The sequence below is a fragment of the Oryx dammah genome, unplaced genomic scaffold (genome assembly GCF_014754425.2).
Source record: "Oryx dammah isolate SB20612 unplaced genomic scaffold, SCBI_Odam_1.1 HiC_scaffold_13, whole genome shotgun sequence".
In the NCBI taxonomy this organism is placed as follows: Eukaryota; Metazoa; Chordata; class Mammalia; order Artiodactyla; family Bovidae; genus Oryx; species Oryx dammah.
The window spans coordinates 19,193,237-19,208,335 of NW_024070197.1; the positions used below are offsets into that span (position 1 = coordinate 19,193,237).

Here is a 15,099-nt window from a genome sequence, read left to right on the forward strand (position 1 = left end):
CAAAACACCCATCACAGGCCAGGAATTTGCTGGGCATCTTGCTGATTGATGAACCACGCCTTCCTGCCCCAAAGGAGAATGGGCTTTGGCCCCTTGGGAGAAGTGGAACCGGTAGAGAGAGAACAGATGGAGAAGCAGAGGGCAAGTCAGCCAGGAAACATACTAGAAAACGAGTGGGGGTAAACGAAGGTAGAAAGGGTGAGAGGTCCCTCCAGGTCTTCGAAAAGCCATGCAGCTGTGGGTTGTGAAAGAACTCAGCAGGGCCACTTTTTGAGAAGTGCTGTGAGCAATGAGTTGGCTTCCCCTTTTCACAGTCTTCAAGAGATGCAAATCAGATAGAAATTTGATTCTTAGGGACTTTTGGCTGCTGTGTTAGCCTTCTTATAATATGACATAAGAGTATAGCTCATTTCCTATCTCGAACCACCTGCATCTTCTTTTTAACAAATGAAGAAACTGAGGCTTAGAGAAGCTGGTGAACTCTGCCCAAGCTCACTTGGCTGGTCAAGTGGAAGAGTCGAGACCCAGACTCTGTCTTGTGATGCCAGTGGACTCTCAGCAACCAGAAGATGGGCTCTCCAGTCTGGTGATTTGATCATGACCTTTCCCTTCTTCCCAAGCCCCAGGATGCCTGCCCCATCTCCCTGTCCCCACTCACACTCTGCAGACTGGAAATCACTCACTGGCTGCTTGATGCCATATCTGAGTCAGGTTTATTGTGCAGCTCTGTGTCTGTTACACGTGTATCCACATCGGTGTACGTCTCAGACCCCGAGACCTCCAAGGACAGGGGCCGCAGCAGCATAATCCTCTCTGTGGAATGCCTCCTAGAGGAGGAACTGGCCCAGGGCAGTGCCTCTCTCTACCTCGTTTATGTTCCTCATTTCCTGGGCTTTGTCCCGGAGGCAAAAATTAGGCATTATATTAGTGAGTGAAGTTATCAGAGCAGGGGTTGCTTGTCAAAGGAATGGGATGAGAGAGAAATAAAAATAATGACCAGCTGATCCCAGCGGGGACACAGCCATCTAGGGGACGGGGTTTGGGAGGGGGCAGATGGTGGCTCAGACGGTAAAGGTTTGGCCTGCAATGCAGCAGACCCAGGTTCAATCCCTGGTTCGGGAAGATCCCCTGGAGCAGGGCATGGCAACCCACTCCAGTACTGTTGCCCGGAGAATCCCATGGACAGAGGAGTCTGGCAGGCTACAGTCCACGGGGTCACAAAGGGTTGGACTCGACTGAGCGACTAACAGACCACACACACACAGGTGGTGACAGATGGCTGGGAGGGCCAGGGGGAAGATTTGTACAGTTCAGGGTAGGTATGTAGATGAGCCGCTGAGAGGAAAGGACCAGGAACGAACCCTTCGGCAGGTTACCAGTGCTAAGAAGGGAGACTGTGTCTGGGCCGCGTACGAAGTTCTCTGCACCAGCTGGGCTGCAGTAACCGCGCATGCGTGCGTGCACGTGTGTAACGCCCCAGCAGAGCAGCAGGGGCTGAGAAGGTTTTGGCCCATCAGTGCTTGAGGGTCACGTATTCCACTCCTTCCTGGGCCAGGGCCCGCTTCCCATTCCCAAAATGGACCAGCTCCGAGTAATGAATGCCCTCATCGTCTAGGACCTCCGGAGCCACGTTCTCATAGTCGGCCTGAGGAAGCCACAGTGTGGTGAGCAGCTTCCCACTATCCACTCCCACTGTCCCTTCCCTCCTGGCTCCCCCTACCCCCACCCCAGGGTCCCCAGGGCCCAGGACGAAGCCCTCTTGTCTGGAAACTGGATGCAGTTGACCTCTCTAACTAGGAGGCGCCTGCCCAGGCTCTGACCATGCCGGGGCTGGGCAGCCCTCCCCCTGCCCAGCCTCTGCCACCACGGAGCCCACCGGGTCCTTCCCGTCTGGGACGCAGGGGCGAGGCCAGGTTCCCCCTCCCCCCGCCTCCCACAGCCCTGCCCTCTTACCACTTGACTGTTCTGCACCACAGCATAGGTGACCCTGTCGTCCCTGCTTGGGGGAATTTCCCGCATCTCTGAGCTCCCTGCATCTCTGAGAGGGAAGGCAGATAGATAACCACAGGTGAAGACTTTTGCATGCAATTTGCTCCTTTTTCCAATTCCCCCAGCCCCTAAGTGTACCCCCAGGCTCTCAGCCCCTGTGTGTGATGCCCAGTGTTCATAGCAGGAGCTCAGGTGTCCACCGAGTGAACGTATGTGTGTCTGTTTCATGAAGCCTCAACCTTGGTGAGGGAGACTGGCCCTTGCTTAAAGGCATAGATCCAGTTCCCTAGACCATTCTCCAGGGGGTCGTTACAGAGCTGGAATGAGAAGATGAAGCAAAGAGGAAGGCAGGAAGGGAGCCCTACCCCCATGTCCCTCCCAGGGCGCAGGTGTCACCCCCTGGTACCTAAGTCTCTGCGTGTCAGTCTCGCCGAGAGGAAAGCTCAAGGTAGCATAGCTGACTGCATCTTCCATCACCGGGTTGTAGCACCCCAGGGAGTGGGGGCGTTCGGCTTGGGGGGTCCTTCTAGCCTGAGAGAAAGACAAAATTTCAGCTCTTATCACTCCTCTCCCCATCCTAGCTCCCCCACCCACCCCCACAGTACTCTATCACCCATGTCCACTGTGTTTCTTTTTAAAGATTTTTTTTTTATGTGGACCATTTTTTTTTAAGCCTTTATTGAATTTGTTACAATATTGCTTTTGTCTTCTGTTTCGGTTTGTTGGTCCTGTGGCACGTGGAATCCTAGCTACCCGACCAAGGATGGAACCCAACATGCCCTGCATTGGAAGGCGAAGTCTTAACCACTGGACCGTCAGGAAAGTTCTTTTTTATTGTTTAATTGACACATAGTTGATTTTCCACTTTGCTTCTTTCTTGACTTCAAGACCTGCCCTGCATTCCCTCTTTCTGCCCTCCTACCTTTATATTCCTCACAAAGAAGCTCTGTCCACTGGAACTTTCCTGAAGGCCCTGCTGTCTCTGAATCCTCTTCCAACTGAGAAATAAAGACGTGATCAGGGAGGATGAAGGGCCTGGGGAGAGCGCCCTAAGGACCCAGCAGGCTGGGGGCTGCAAGGCTGTGTGACCAGAGACCCACTCACTGGGGTGGGGGAGGCAAAGCAAAGGAGGCAGGTGGTAGGAGGCACTCACTTCCGCTGAAGCTTGACTCCCCAGATGGCCAGAAGGAAGATGGCCAGGCAGAACCCCACTCCCAAGGCCGCACGCCTGCTGATGGTGGCAGCACTGTCTGATGGAGAAGGGAGGTACGTCAGTTGATGACACAGCCTCAGTTGGGGAGCAGGCCTGCTCCACGCTTTGCCTGGGAGGTATCCTCGGCTTCTCTCTGCGAGGCCACTGTCCTTCTAGCCTGCAAAACTCCTCCATGCCCCAGGCATGTGACTCACAATAAGAGGGAGACGCCAGCCCTGCCCTCTGGACATCTCATTAGGAGGGAAGTGCAATCGGTTTTCAAGAGGAGTGCCTGCTTTGTGACAGACTCAGGCACACAAAGAGCACCCAACCCTCATAAGTGGTACTGTCTCATCAGAAGGCCTCTTGAGTGTGAGTGTGTGCTAAGTCGCTTCAGTTATGTCTGACTCTTTGCGACCCCATGGACTGTAGCCCTCCAGGCTCCTCTGTCCATGGGATTCTCCAGGCAAGAACACGGGAGTGGGCTGCCATGCCCTCCCCCAGGGGATATTCCTGACCCTGCATTGGCAGGTGGGTTCTTTACCACTAGCGCCACCTGGGAGCCCCAAGGGCCACTTGGCTTTACTTAAAATCACTTGTCCTTCAACCCAGCAAGTCCAGGCAGGAACCTAGCCTACAATTGTCCTTGTGGGTGTGCCCGGAGCAGGAGACTGTGCCCAGCCTTGAGGAGGGCACTGGGCACATAGTTTAGCAACATTGCACCCTGAGGAAAGGAGGCAGGTCTCAGGGTGTCTGTGGAGGGGAGACCTAGGGAACGTGGTGTTAAGTTACTTTTCCGAATGACACACTTAGGTTGGCTCCCTTTAGCACCAGGTTTCATGGTGATGATCCTCTAAGTTTAAAGTCCTGGTTCCAATCACTAATCTGAGAAAAACACAATAAGTAAATATTCCCCCCTATGTTTCCAGACTCTTCAGACACCTGTTTATGCACAAATCTAGAACAATCTCCAAGTGCTGTTATTACATGGAAAGTGAAAGTGTTAGCCGCTCAGTCGTGTCTGACTTTTTGTAACCCCACAGACTGTAGCCTACCAGGCTCCTCTGTCCATGGAATCCTCCAGGCAGGAGTACTAGAGTGGGTTGCCAGTCCCTTCTCCTAGGGGTCTTCCCGACCCAGGGATCAAACCCTGGTCTCCAGCATTGTAGGCAGATTCTTTACCATCTGAGCCACTAGGGAAGCCCCCATTATGTGAAGAAAGGAAAATTCAAGGCAATGTGTAAGCTCTTCCAAAGTCTAAGTAACAAAAAAGGGTATATGGACCCAGGTCTCTAGAGGCCTATTGTGCACGAACCGAATATTTCTGCAAGGAGACATACCCAGCCAACAGTGAAAGCCTTGAGGGAGGAGAGGAGGCAGAGTTCTCAGGGAGCAAGAAAGAAGTGACTGTCCTTCCCCAATGTATCCTTCCATGCTGTTTCTTTTCTTTCTTTTGTTTTTTTTTTTACCATGTACTTACATTGTCTTAAAAAAAAAAAACTGCTAAAAAAAAATCAAAAGATAGAAACAAACAGCCTTTCAAGTGTTAGACAAAGAGGGAGAGGCAGAGAGAGGGAGCCAAGAGGAGCTCAGGGTGTCTGGAAGGAGGGAGGCAGGCAGAGAGGGAGTCCTCCTTGAGTCTGGAGAGACTGAGTGGGAAAAGGAAGACAGAAGAGCTGTGTGTGGAGCAGGGGCCTCTGAGCGCAGGGTTCCCCACGCCCCCGTCCGCCCCCTGCAGGAGAAGGAGGGTGCGCAGGGCAGGATCAGGGATGTGATCTGAACACACAGCAGCACAGCCAAAGAGGAAGCCCCAGGAGTGGCCAGGGCCAGAGAAGGAGGGGGCCTTACAGTAGACAGTGAGGGTGGTGGGGGGCGACTGGCTCTGGCCCAGATGGTTGGTCCCCCGGCACCAGTAGCTGCCTGCATGCTGCAGCTTCACCGGCTCCAACCTCAGCATCTGGCCGTAATGGTGGAGGTCTTGGTTATTCCCATCAAACCAGTTGTAGTGGGAGGTGGGAGGGTTGGCGTCACTCTCGCAGGTCAGGACTGCCGTCTTCCCCTCCACCACGCCGTCTTTCGGGCTGATGGACACACGCAGCCTCCTGGGAGCATCTGCAGGACAAGCAAAGTCAGGATTCAGGTCACTGGTCCTCTGCCCATCTCTGCCGTCTGCCTCCAGCTCCAGCCACTCACACAGCACTCGGAGCTCGCGGGCCTCAGATGAGGTCTGTCCTATGGAGTTGTTGACCAAACAGTGGTAGGTTCCCGAATCTTCTGGAGAGATGGTGTCAAAGGTAAGTGTCTTCTCTGCCTCCAGAAGAAGGCTTCCATCTTTCTTCCAGAAGACGTGGACATCCGCGGGACGGCTACTTGAGAACTCACACTGGAGGAGGACCCGCTTTCCAGATTGAATCTCTGTATGAGGGCTGATCTGGATTCTGACGTCCTTGGGGGCATCTGGAGAGCAAGGACCTCAGGCTGATCTCTGAGGTCCCTTTCCCTCCTGTCCCCAAGACTCCCTCTCTCCTTGGCCCCGAGGCCTGACTCTCATCCCTCAGTTCTCTGTGAGGACTGTGGTCCAGGCTTCGGGCTCCTCACTCGTGGAACCCCATTATCCCGGCTGGGCCACCCCCCAGTTCCCGCGGGCCTGGGGCACTCACAGAGGACGTTCAGGTTGATGGAGGGAGACCACGAACACCACTGGTTACAGGCTTCGCATTTGACTGGCTGTGCGTCCCAGGCGACTTTTCGAATCGTCAGCTTCTGTGATGTCTGGTCCTGGGAGCCTGGGCTGTTCCAGTTATATCGAGTAACTCTGGGGTTACTGGAATTGAAGGTGCAGGTCAGGGTCACACTGTCTCCTTCTCGAATCGGTGTGGAGTTTTGAATCACCATGGTGACCCCCTTGGGGGGATCTGGGAGAAAACCAGAGAGATGGATGAAAAAAAGATAGCTACCTCTAATATCAGTATCTGTTCCTTCCGGCTTCCTCTCTGCTCTCCACATGCCCTGCATTGACACAGTTTGTCAGTTAGCTGAGGGAAGGCTTGTGCTTCCCTCTTGCCCTGGCCATTTGGCCTGATTGTGGTTTGAGATAGGATGGTGCAGTGGTTAAGAGAACAGCTCTGGGCAGAGTACGTACGTATGGAGCTGAGCAAGGAGGGGCTGCTGTTTGTGGATCTCTGCATGGGTCTGGGGGCTGTCAAGGCTTAGTCATACAGCAAGGGCGTTCATTTAAAAAAGAAAAAGCATAGCTCTGGAGCCAGACTGCTGGATCCTGCCACTTGGAGGCTGCAGACCTCAGTTTACTCATCTGTCAAATGGGGTCCTGTGAGTAGCTAAACTTGTGGAACCATTGTGAGGACGGAGTGAGAGGAGGCCATTAGAGCCCCATGGCAAGTGGTAAATACATTACTGCCACTAGTGTAAACCATATCCGTTGTCTAGATTCCAGGATTTGGGTATCCAGTGTATTTGAAGGAAATGGCAACCCACTCCAGTATCCTTGGCCTGGAAAAGCTCATGTACAGCGGAGCCTGGGGGGCTGCAGCGGAGCCTGGGGGGCTGCAGTTGTTCATGGGGTCACAAAGAGTCGGGCACGACTGAGCGATTAACACTAACACTAACGTGACACCCCAGGGTCCAAGGATCAAATATAGGGACTCTCTTTGTCCCGGGCTCTGCTCAGTAACAAGACTCACTGGTGCTAAGCAGAGCCAGATTACAGAGAGGTAACAAGGCATTTTGCCCCGGTTCTCAAAAACTTTGGACCCCTCCAGGGACTCAGTCGCTGCACAGCGATGCCAAGTCTCTGTGTCCCTCATGGGACCCTGGTAGCTTGCTGTTCATTCAGTCAACAAACATCTACTGAGCACCTCCCACGAGCCAGGCCCTGTTTTGTTGCTAAGGGCATGACTGTGAACTATAGCACAACACCCGCCTCCCGGAAGCTAATCTGTCGGAAGCCCCTGGTTTCTGCTTGCTGTCCCTTCTCGGACTCTTCTATTTCCTCTGTGACTACTCACACTGGACGTCCAAGTCAGCTTCCTGGCCAACAGATCCAGGCCCAAGACTATTTTCTGCCAAGCAGGAGTACCTCCCAGCATGCTTGACGAGGACTTGAGGGATCTGGAAGGTCCTGCCGTTCTTTCCAGGCATTTCTTGCTCATTGAAATACCAGGTGTAATTCACTGGAGGAGGATTGGCTGCTGATATACAAGTCAGCTCTACTGTAACTCCTTCTTTAATTGACGAGGGGGAGAGCTGAACCCTGGAAGGTTCTGGAGCATCTGGAAGAAGGGGCCGAGGTGGGGGGTGGGGTGAGCAGAGGCCTCTGTGGGTCCCCTCCTGAGAGCCTGGGTGGGTCCCCTCCTGAAGGCCTGGGTGGCGCCCCTGCTGACTCCCAGCCTGCCCCTTTTGCAGCTCCCGGGAGGCTCACAGTGCACCTGGAGATCCACCGCATCCGACTGTCTTGAGCCCACATCATTGGAGGCCTGGCACGTGTACTGCCCGCTCATCTTCCTGGTCACTTCCGGCAGAGTGAGTGTTGTCCCCTGCTCCTTCAGTTGAGTCCCGTCCTTGAACCAGGACACACTCCCGTGTGGCGGGTTGCTGGTGACCTGGCACCTCATGGTCACAGACTCTCCCTCTGTGACGGTGGCTTCTTCGGGGCTGACCTGGATCTCCAACTTTGGTGCGTCTGGAGGAGCAGAGGACAGTGCAGAAGGGGTAGGGAATTTTCCGAGGGTGTTAAGTGCTGAGAACTTGCAGCCCTTTAATTCTGATAAAGTAGCAGCCTACATAGAGTGGGGCGAGAGTCTGGAGCCACTCCTTGTTGCCCTTGTCAACAAAGGTGGGCTGGTCCAAGCACCAGGGGACTGTCACAGCCTCCCAACTCATCTCTCTGCTCCCCCCAAGCCCAGTCCCCGAAGCTCTGGTCTCTGCCAGCAGCCAGCAGCATTCCCAGGAGGGTCCATCAGAGCTTGCCACTCCCCTGCTTGAAGCCGTTCGCTGGATTTCACACTTAGAGAAAAACCCAAACCCCTCACTGCAGCCCCTGAGGTCTAGTGTCCCAGTCCCTCTCAGCCTTCCTTTCCTACCATTGGGCCCCTTGGACACAGTGCCAAGGTCAAGGGCCCCTTGCTCTGATGCAGACATGCCAGGTTCCTACCTCAAGGTCTTGGACTTGTTCTTCCCTCTCCCTGGATTGCTCTTCTCACAGAGATACTGTGTGCCCACCTCAGTCCCTCCCTTCACTGAGTCTCAGCTTGAGTTAAGCCTCCACCCCTCACTCTCTCTGTCCTAGCCCTGATTTCCTTTAACTTTCTCTCTTTTTAAATATTTATTTGTTTGGCTGAGTTGGGACTTAGCTGCAGGACATGGTCATCGTTGCATCATGTGGGATCTTCCGTTGCAGCACACAGACTCTAGTTGTGGAGCACGGGCTCTCTCTAGTTACAGCACATGGACTTTCTAGTTTTGGCACATGAGTTTAGTTGCTCTCCAGCATGTGGGATCTTAGTTCCCTGACTAGAAACTGAACCTGTGCCCCCGGCTTTGCAAGGCAGAATCTTAACCACTGGATCACCAAGGAAGTCCCTATTTTTTCTTAACTACACTTAGCACCACCTAAAATTATGTTCTGTATTCCCCTGATCATCTATTTGCTCTCCTTTCCCCCACTGCAATGCTAGTTCCACGTGGGCAAGAACTTTGCTCACTGCTCTATGCCTGGCAGCCATAATATGGCTTAGCGCCGAGTAGGTTCACAATAAATATTTATTGAATGAATGAATGAGGCTCCAATAATGATGTGAAAAAATTCTTCATCCCATCCCCCCAAGGGAACAAAAAACCCTTGGCCAGGTGCTCCCCAAATCATGTCATGGCTTGAGGATAGATTAAATTATTTTATTCTGTTTGACTGGCATGCGTGCATGCTCAGTAGCTTTCGTCATGCACAACTCTTTGTGACCCCATGGACTGCAGCCTGTCAGGCTCCTCTGTCCAGGGGGATTCTCAAGTAAGAATTCTGGAGTGGACTGCCATGCCCTCCGGCAGGAGATCTTCCTGACCCAGGGATCAAACCTGCGTCTCTTATGTCTCCTGCTTCACCATGAGTGCCACCTGGGAAGCAGACGCTAACAGGAATCCGTGCCCTGAAACACCAGCGCTGACGATGGGAAAGGTCGAGCGGGTGCCGAAGCTCTGCCTGGACCATTCCCATCTGCGAGTGCCCACAGGCCCATCACGCTTCCTTCTCTGAGCTCCCATGCCCCTCTGGGGGGGTGAAGAGATGGCAGGACCCTCGTCCCTCCCATAGGAGCATCGGGGAGACTCACACTTCACTTCCAGCAACACCGTTTTCTCCGAGAGTACCCGCTGTTTCATGGGGTCCCGGAGCTGGCAGGTCAGGTTCTTGCCATTATGAGTCCACTTGGACTGGAAACTGAGGCGGCTCTGGGTGGCGACCATGTCAGGGGAGAGGATGGTAGAGGTGGTCACAGACCCCTCCAGGGACCACTGCAAATGGATCTGGTAATCATAGCAGGCGAAATTCAGCCAGCAGGTGACAGTGACTTCCTGGTTCTCATAGATTTCCTGATGGAGCTCTATGTGGGGTTGAGGAGCCCTCTCTGCAAAAGAGCAGAGACTCAGTGGGAGAAAGAGAGGGTGGGATGATTTGAGAGAGTAGCGCTGAAACATATACACTGCCATGTGTAAAATAGATAACCAGTGTGTGTTTGGTGTGTGAAGCAGGGCACCCACAGCAATGCTCTTTGTACAACCTGGGTGGATAGGGTGGGGAGGCAGGTGGGAGAGGGGTTCAGGATGGAGGGGACACCTGTATACCTGTGACCGATTCATACTGATGTATGGCAAAAACCATCACAGTATTGTAAAGTAGTTATCCTCCAATTAAACAAATAAATTTTAAAGAATAAATAAAATAAATATTAATCTTATCTAAAAACATCTTCATAGAAAATCCAAAATAACGTTCGATCACATTCCAGGCTACTGTAGCCCAGCCATTGTGAAGTGAAGACGCTCAGTCGTGTCCAACTCTTTGCGACCCCGTGGACTGTAGCCCACCAGGCTCCTCAATCCACGGAATTCTCCAGGCAAGAATACTGGAGTGGGTTGCCATTTCCTTCTCCAGGGAATCTTCCCAACCCGGGGACTGAACCTGGGTCTCCCTCATTACAGGCAGACGCTTTACTGTCTGAGCCACCAGGGAGGCCCCAGCCATATCTACACACAAATCAGCCGTCACAGGAGTGACGGGTGAAGGCACCGCAGTTCTTTCTGTGCTGATGTAAATGTTCCAGAATTGACTGTGGTAATGGTTGAACATGTCTATAAATACATGAACAAATATTGAACTGAACACTTTTAGTAGGTGAGTTGTATTAGACTTATCTCAATAAAACTGTTTTTTAAAAAAAAAAGGAAAACAAAACTAGCAGGGACCACGCTGGAAGCCTGAGAGATGGACCCGCTTTAGACACCCTGCCCCAAGTAACCCATCAGGAATCCCCGGCCACTCCGTCCACCTCTCTCTCTGGGCCTGCCTTTCTCTGCTCAGCCGAAATACCCTCTGAAAGGCCTTATGAAAGCTGACTCTCCTTAGGAACTGTGTCTTATGGTTTATGCTTGCTTCAGCCACACACCCTGGTGTTTGCCTTCTACAGTGTTGACTCTCCTTTAGTGGAGAGGCCTGTTGTGCAGCCAGTCTCTGCTGTCCCCGGGGCTGGGCCACCCTCATACTGTGGCATCTCTCACCCCAAACATAGAGCTGCATAGAGCCACCCACCAAATCCACAGGCTATGGAACAGAGTGAGCATGCCGCCTGGGGTGGGGGCCCCACACCTGTGTTTTGTTCATACCCTATCCGTGTGTCAGGTAGCCGCATAGGGCTAATTAGAATTAATCCCTCACATTAACACATTGGGAGGTTTCCCTTGAAAATTCAGATCTCCATGTTCTCTGGAAAAATCAGGCAACCCAGAAGCCAGATTCTAGAATGTACAGGAGCTGAGTGGCAGGCAGTCTGCTCAAGGAGGGGTGAAGGCCCACGCTCCAGTTTGCCATGCCTACCACACGGGTCCTTGTGCCACCCTGGTCACTCTCTGGCATCCTCGTCTGGCCTCTGCAGGCAGGCCAGTTTGTGATCGTCCCCAGGAGTCAGATGTTTCCCCACCTTCCTCCTGGCTGAGACAAAGGGACCCATCCTCAGGGCCTTACCAGAGATGTTGAGGTCTAGAGACTCCATCCATTTGTCAATCCCCGATGTCACCCTCAGCCCCAGAAGGCCGCTGTCATTGACTTTGACAGGATTGATGAGGAGGGTACAGTTGTTTCTGTTGTTTCCCAGGAACTGTACCCTTTCCTGACTGGGGGTAGGCTCCTTGGCCTTCAGGTTCTTGTTATAGAGGATGGTCCCCTTGTAGTGCTTGGCCTCCTTGTCATACGTAAAATTGTGGTACACAGTCAGGTTATCTAGGGTGTGTCCACCACCTTTTACCCAATTGTATGTGCAAGGGATCCAGATGCAGGCTCCATCCCAGGCATAAAGGGTCTTAGGATGCTTAAACTTCCAGGTTGAGTCAGAGAAAGCCAAGTATTCTGGAACCCACCAAAGTGAACAGAAAACATTAGTGAGGGACACTGAGAACTTTCAAAGGAATAAAGAATTTCCCCTGAAGAGACAGGGAGGGAGAGGGAGAGGTGTGTGTAAACACACACACACACACACACACACACACAAACATATGAGCTTCCCTGGTGGCTCAGATGGTAAAGAATCTGCCTGCGATGCGGGAGACCCAGATTCAATCCCTAGGTTGGGAAGATCCCCTGGATATGCACGTGCATGCGTGCTAAGTCGCTTCAGTCGTGTCTGACTCCTTGAGACCCTATGGACTGTAGCCTGCCAGGCTCCGCTGTCTATGGGGATCCTCCAGGCAAGAATACTGGAGTGAGTTGTCATGCCCTCCTCCAGGGGATATTCCAACCCAGGGATCAAACCCACGACTCTTATGTCTCCTGCCTTGGCAAGCATGTTCTTTACCACTAACGCCACCTTGGAAGCCCAAACACAAGCACACACACACAGATATATATATATATATATATAAGACACACACACACACACTGCCTGTCCCCACCCTGCCCCACATTTACTCTTCTCTTCCCCTGTCTTTCCTCCTCCTCCGGCTTCCACCATCAGCCCAGACCCAAGGACCCACCGAGACTGCCATCCTTACCGAGAAGCAGGAGCGAGGGACCAAGGAGATGCATGGTGCTGTGTCTAGGCAGGAGCCTGGGCCAGGAAGAGTTTGTCTTTGAGCCACCTGGTTGCTGACATCTTCCAGACAGCTCTTCTTCCACACATATGCCAACCCCTTTTCCCTGATCCCCGGAGGACAGTGACTGGTTGCACAGCAGGATAGGGAATTCCAGAAGCTCATGGGCCTTTTCGGGATATGCCATGCCTCTCCCATCAGCCCAACACCGTGTAGGACTAGCACTTCTTCCTTTCTTCCAACCATCCATCCATCCATCCAATCAATCATCCATCCAAACTTCTATAAACTTGCTCGCTAGCTCTCAAGCTTTGAGTGGCACCAAACTGCTGAGCACCTCAAATGTCAGGCCCTAGGTGAATTGGAGCTTACCTTGGGGCAACCAGGGAAGGGTTTCACATAGGAAAGAGACAGGGCCAAACTCTGATTTTAAAGACCAGGAAACAACAACAACAACAACAACAACAACTCTAAAGCCAGTCATTAAGCATGATGCCAGGAGAGCATTTAGATGGATCTGAGAGGACTCAGGAGAATGTGGTCCAAGGGACCATTCAGAGCACCGCCCCCCTGTCCCATACCCTGGATTCGGTAGGAAACAAATCAACCAGGTGTTGACACCGGCCTTGAGTAAAGGCCATGCCTATCTCAGTTCCAGTCAGGTGGGAATGTGGGCCCAGTACTGCCCTATCTTCTACTGTTTTAAAAGCTGCAAGAAGCCAGAATTTCGTGTCTTGCTTTGAAACAAAACAAAACAAAACAAATAAACAGCATGCTTGTCAAACAAAAGCTGTCTGTGGACTAGAGGTGGTCCAAGGGCCACCCATGTGCAACCACTGCCTGTGTGTGTCTGTGTGTGCACACATGCAATGAGCTGGACAGCTAACTCACTAGACTTTTACACAGTTACATTTACATAGAGTTAAATTTAAGTCCCAATTTGCATGGTTGCACCCTTCAGGCCAGTCCCTGGGGGGGGCGGGTCATCAGGACGGGCCAACAGAGTGTGTCTCCTGTCTCAGCCCAGACCTTCGTCTCCTTCCCACCCCCTCCCTGCCCAGGCAACAGTTCCCACACATCGGCACCCCTGCCCCCGACCGCTCCGGCTGTTTATCTCCTCTGGTTGTGTGGCTTAGGCTAAGGACTGTTGGGTGTCCACAACCAGCGTGGGGAAAGCTAGGCTGCTGGCTGAAAGTAACAAGGAGGCCAGTTCCCAGGCCCAGAAGTCATGCTGGTCTGGCCCCAGGCATGGATGGGGTAGACACTCCATGCAGGGACCATACAGCTCTGCAGGTGTTAATCATATTACACAGAAAAAAGTCTTTAAGGTCATATCCATCTGAGAAAAGCTGGATTAAAAAATGTGAAATGGGATTCTTTAGCATAGACCTTTTCAGGCCCTCTAACCAGCTGTATATGCCTCGTGCATTTCCCGGCATGGAGCTTAGAGTACAGCACAAGACCCCAACTTCTTTAGCCAGGGGAGCTATTTTACACGTGTTAGTCCCAGGGTCAGTATCCCAAGGGATGCACTTTGGGCCCCCTTTGGGTTTCCACAAGGGCCATGGCCAGGGCCAGCGTCCATTCCTCGTGGCAAAGACTAGCCTCCAGGGGTTGGGCAAGGGTGCCCCTCTGCCAGCAGCCACCAGTCACACCCTCATTGGGGACCCGCTGGAGGACACCAGGCCAGTGGGAGAGGGGCGCTTCTCAGAGCAGGGCTGTATGCTTATCCCCATGGAGCTTCAGGCGGTCTCTGGGGCACAAGGTGTGGGCCCCAGGCGTGCGATTGGAAGGCTGCTGAGGTGGGATGGTGCGGGGAGGCTGGGGACAGTCGGCCCTGTGCGCAAAGGCTCCAGACATGTGCTCTGCTCAACACCAGCCGGTGTAGAGCCTCGCAGGACCTCAGAGCTGGCCTCCCTGGGTCCGCTGTCCCCTCCTGGGCACTCCGTGAGGGCAGGGCACCCTCCTGCACTCAGATGACTTGCCAGAAAGATGCTCAAAGACAGGGGACTACTACCTGTTGTCACACTGGCAGAAGGGAAGAGAGTCCCCACTGTGCTCCCAGACCCCGAAATTGTGCCCGCTTTCAGCGGCTGCTCCATGCATGCTTGTCTAATGCAAAGAAGAACAAAATAGTTTTTACCTGCCTCCTCATGTGTCTTCCCTCTTCGGGGACCCTGGCAGCATCTAAGAGTGAAAGGGGAAGCACAGCGGAGTCGCCAGTGACCTATTTTCACTCTTCTTGGCCACGCCCCCGGCCCCGGCTCCCTGTGACAGCAACGCCACTTCTGGGTATTTCTCTGAAGGAAACACAACCCTAACTCGAAAGGGTATTGGCACCTCAATGTTCCCTGCAGACATGGAAGCAACCTAAGTGTCCATCAATGGAAGTGTGGATAAAGAATATGTACACAAAGGAATATTTTTCAGCCATGAAAGAAGAGTATCTTGCCATTTGCTACCACATGGATGGGACTGGAGGGAATTACGCTAAGTGAAATAAGTCAGAGAAAGACAAATACCGTATGATCTCACTTACAGGTGGAATCTTTAAAAAGTGAAAATGAACCCATAGATACAAAGAACAGTTTGGTGGTTGCCAGAGGCAG

The 15,099-nt window shown here is 52.8% G+C and overlaps 1 protein-coding gene across 3 annotated transcripts; it reads right to left on the reverse strand.

Moving 5' to 3' along the window:
• Positions 1–690: 690 nt before the first annotated feature.
• CD22 (CD22 molecule) lies at positions 691–14,682 on the reverse strand. Of its 3 annotated transcripts, XM_040252907.1 has the most exons (14): positions 14,634–14,682; positions 12,452–12,507; positions 11,430–11,810; positions 9,523–9,816; positions 7,620–7,880; positions 7,207–7,470; positions 5,842–6,096; positions 5,375–5,638; positions 5,030–5,293; positions 3,143–3,239; positions 2,912–2,987; positions 2,396–2,520; positions 1,954–2,038; positions 691–1,645 (listed from the first exon to the last, which is right to left on the reverse strand). In XM_040252907.1, exons 2-14 carry the CDS (start codon positions 12,483–12,485, stop codon positions 1,514–1,516), a joined length of 2,532 nt encoding a protein of 843 aa, XP_040108841.1. In that variant the 5' UTR covers positions 12,486–12,507; positions 14,634–14,682; the 3' UTR covers positions 691–1,513. The 3 variants fall into 3 exon arrangements, with proteins under 3 accessions (XP_040108841.1, XP_040108839.1, XP_040108842.1); XM_040252905.1 differs by lacking the exon at positions 14,634–14,682 and having other exon boundaries at positions 12,452–13,499; XM_040252908.1 differs by lacking the exons at positions 7,207–7,470; positions 7,620–7,880; positions 14,634–14,682 and having other exon boundaries at positions 12,452–13,499.
• Between the last annotated feature and the right edge of the window lie 417 nt (positions 14,683–15,099).

What these genes read in the sequence shown, in the direction of transcription:
- CD22 (XM_040252905.1), bottom strand. Translation starts at nt 12,740, where the DNA reads ATGGATGGTTGGAAGAAAGGAAGAAGTGCTAGTCCTACACGGTGTTGG. An exon ending in TCTTTGTGAGGAATATAAAG is followed by an intron (nt 2,521 to 2,911) that starts GTAGGAGGGCAG and finishes TCTTTCTCTCAG; the next exon opens with GCTAGAAGGACCCCCCAAGC. An exon ending in ACTGACACGCAGAGACTTAG is followed by an intron (nt 2,039 to 2,395) that starts GTACCAGGGGGT and finishes CTTCCCTCTCAG; the next exon opens with AGATGCAGGGAGCTCAGAGA.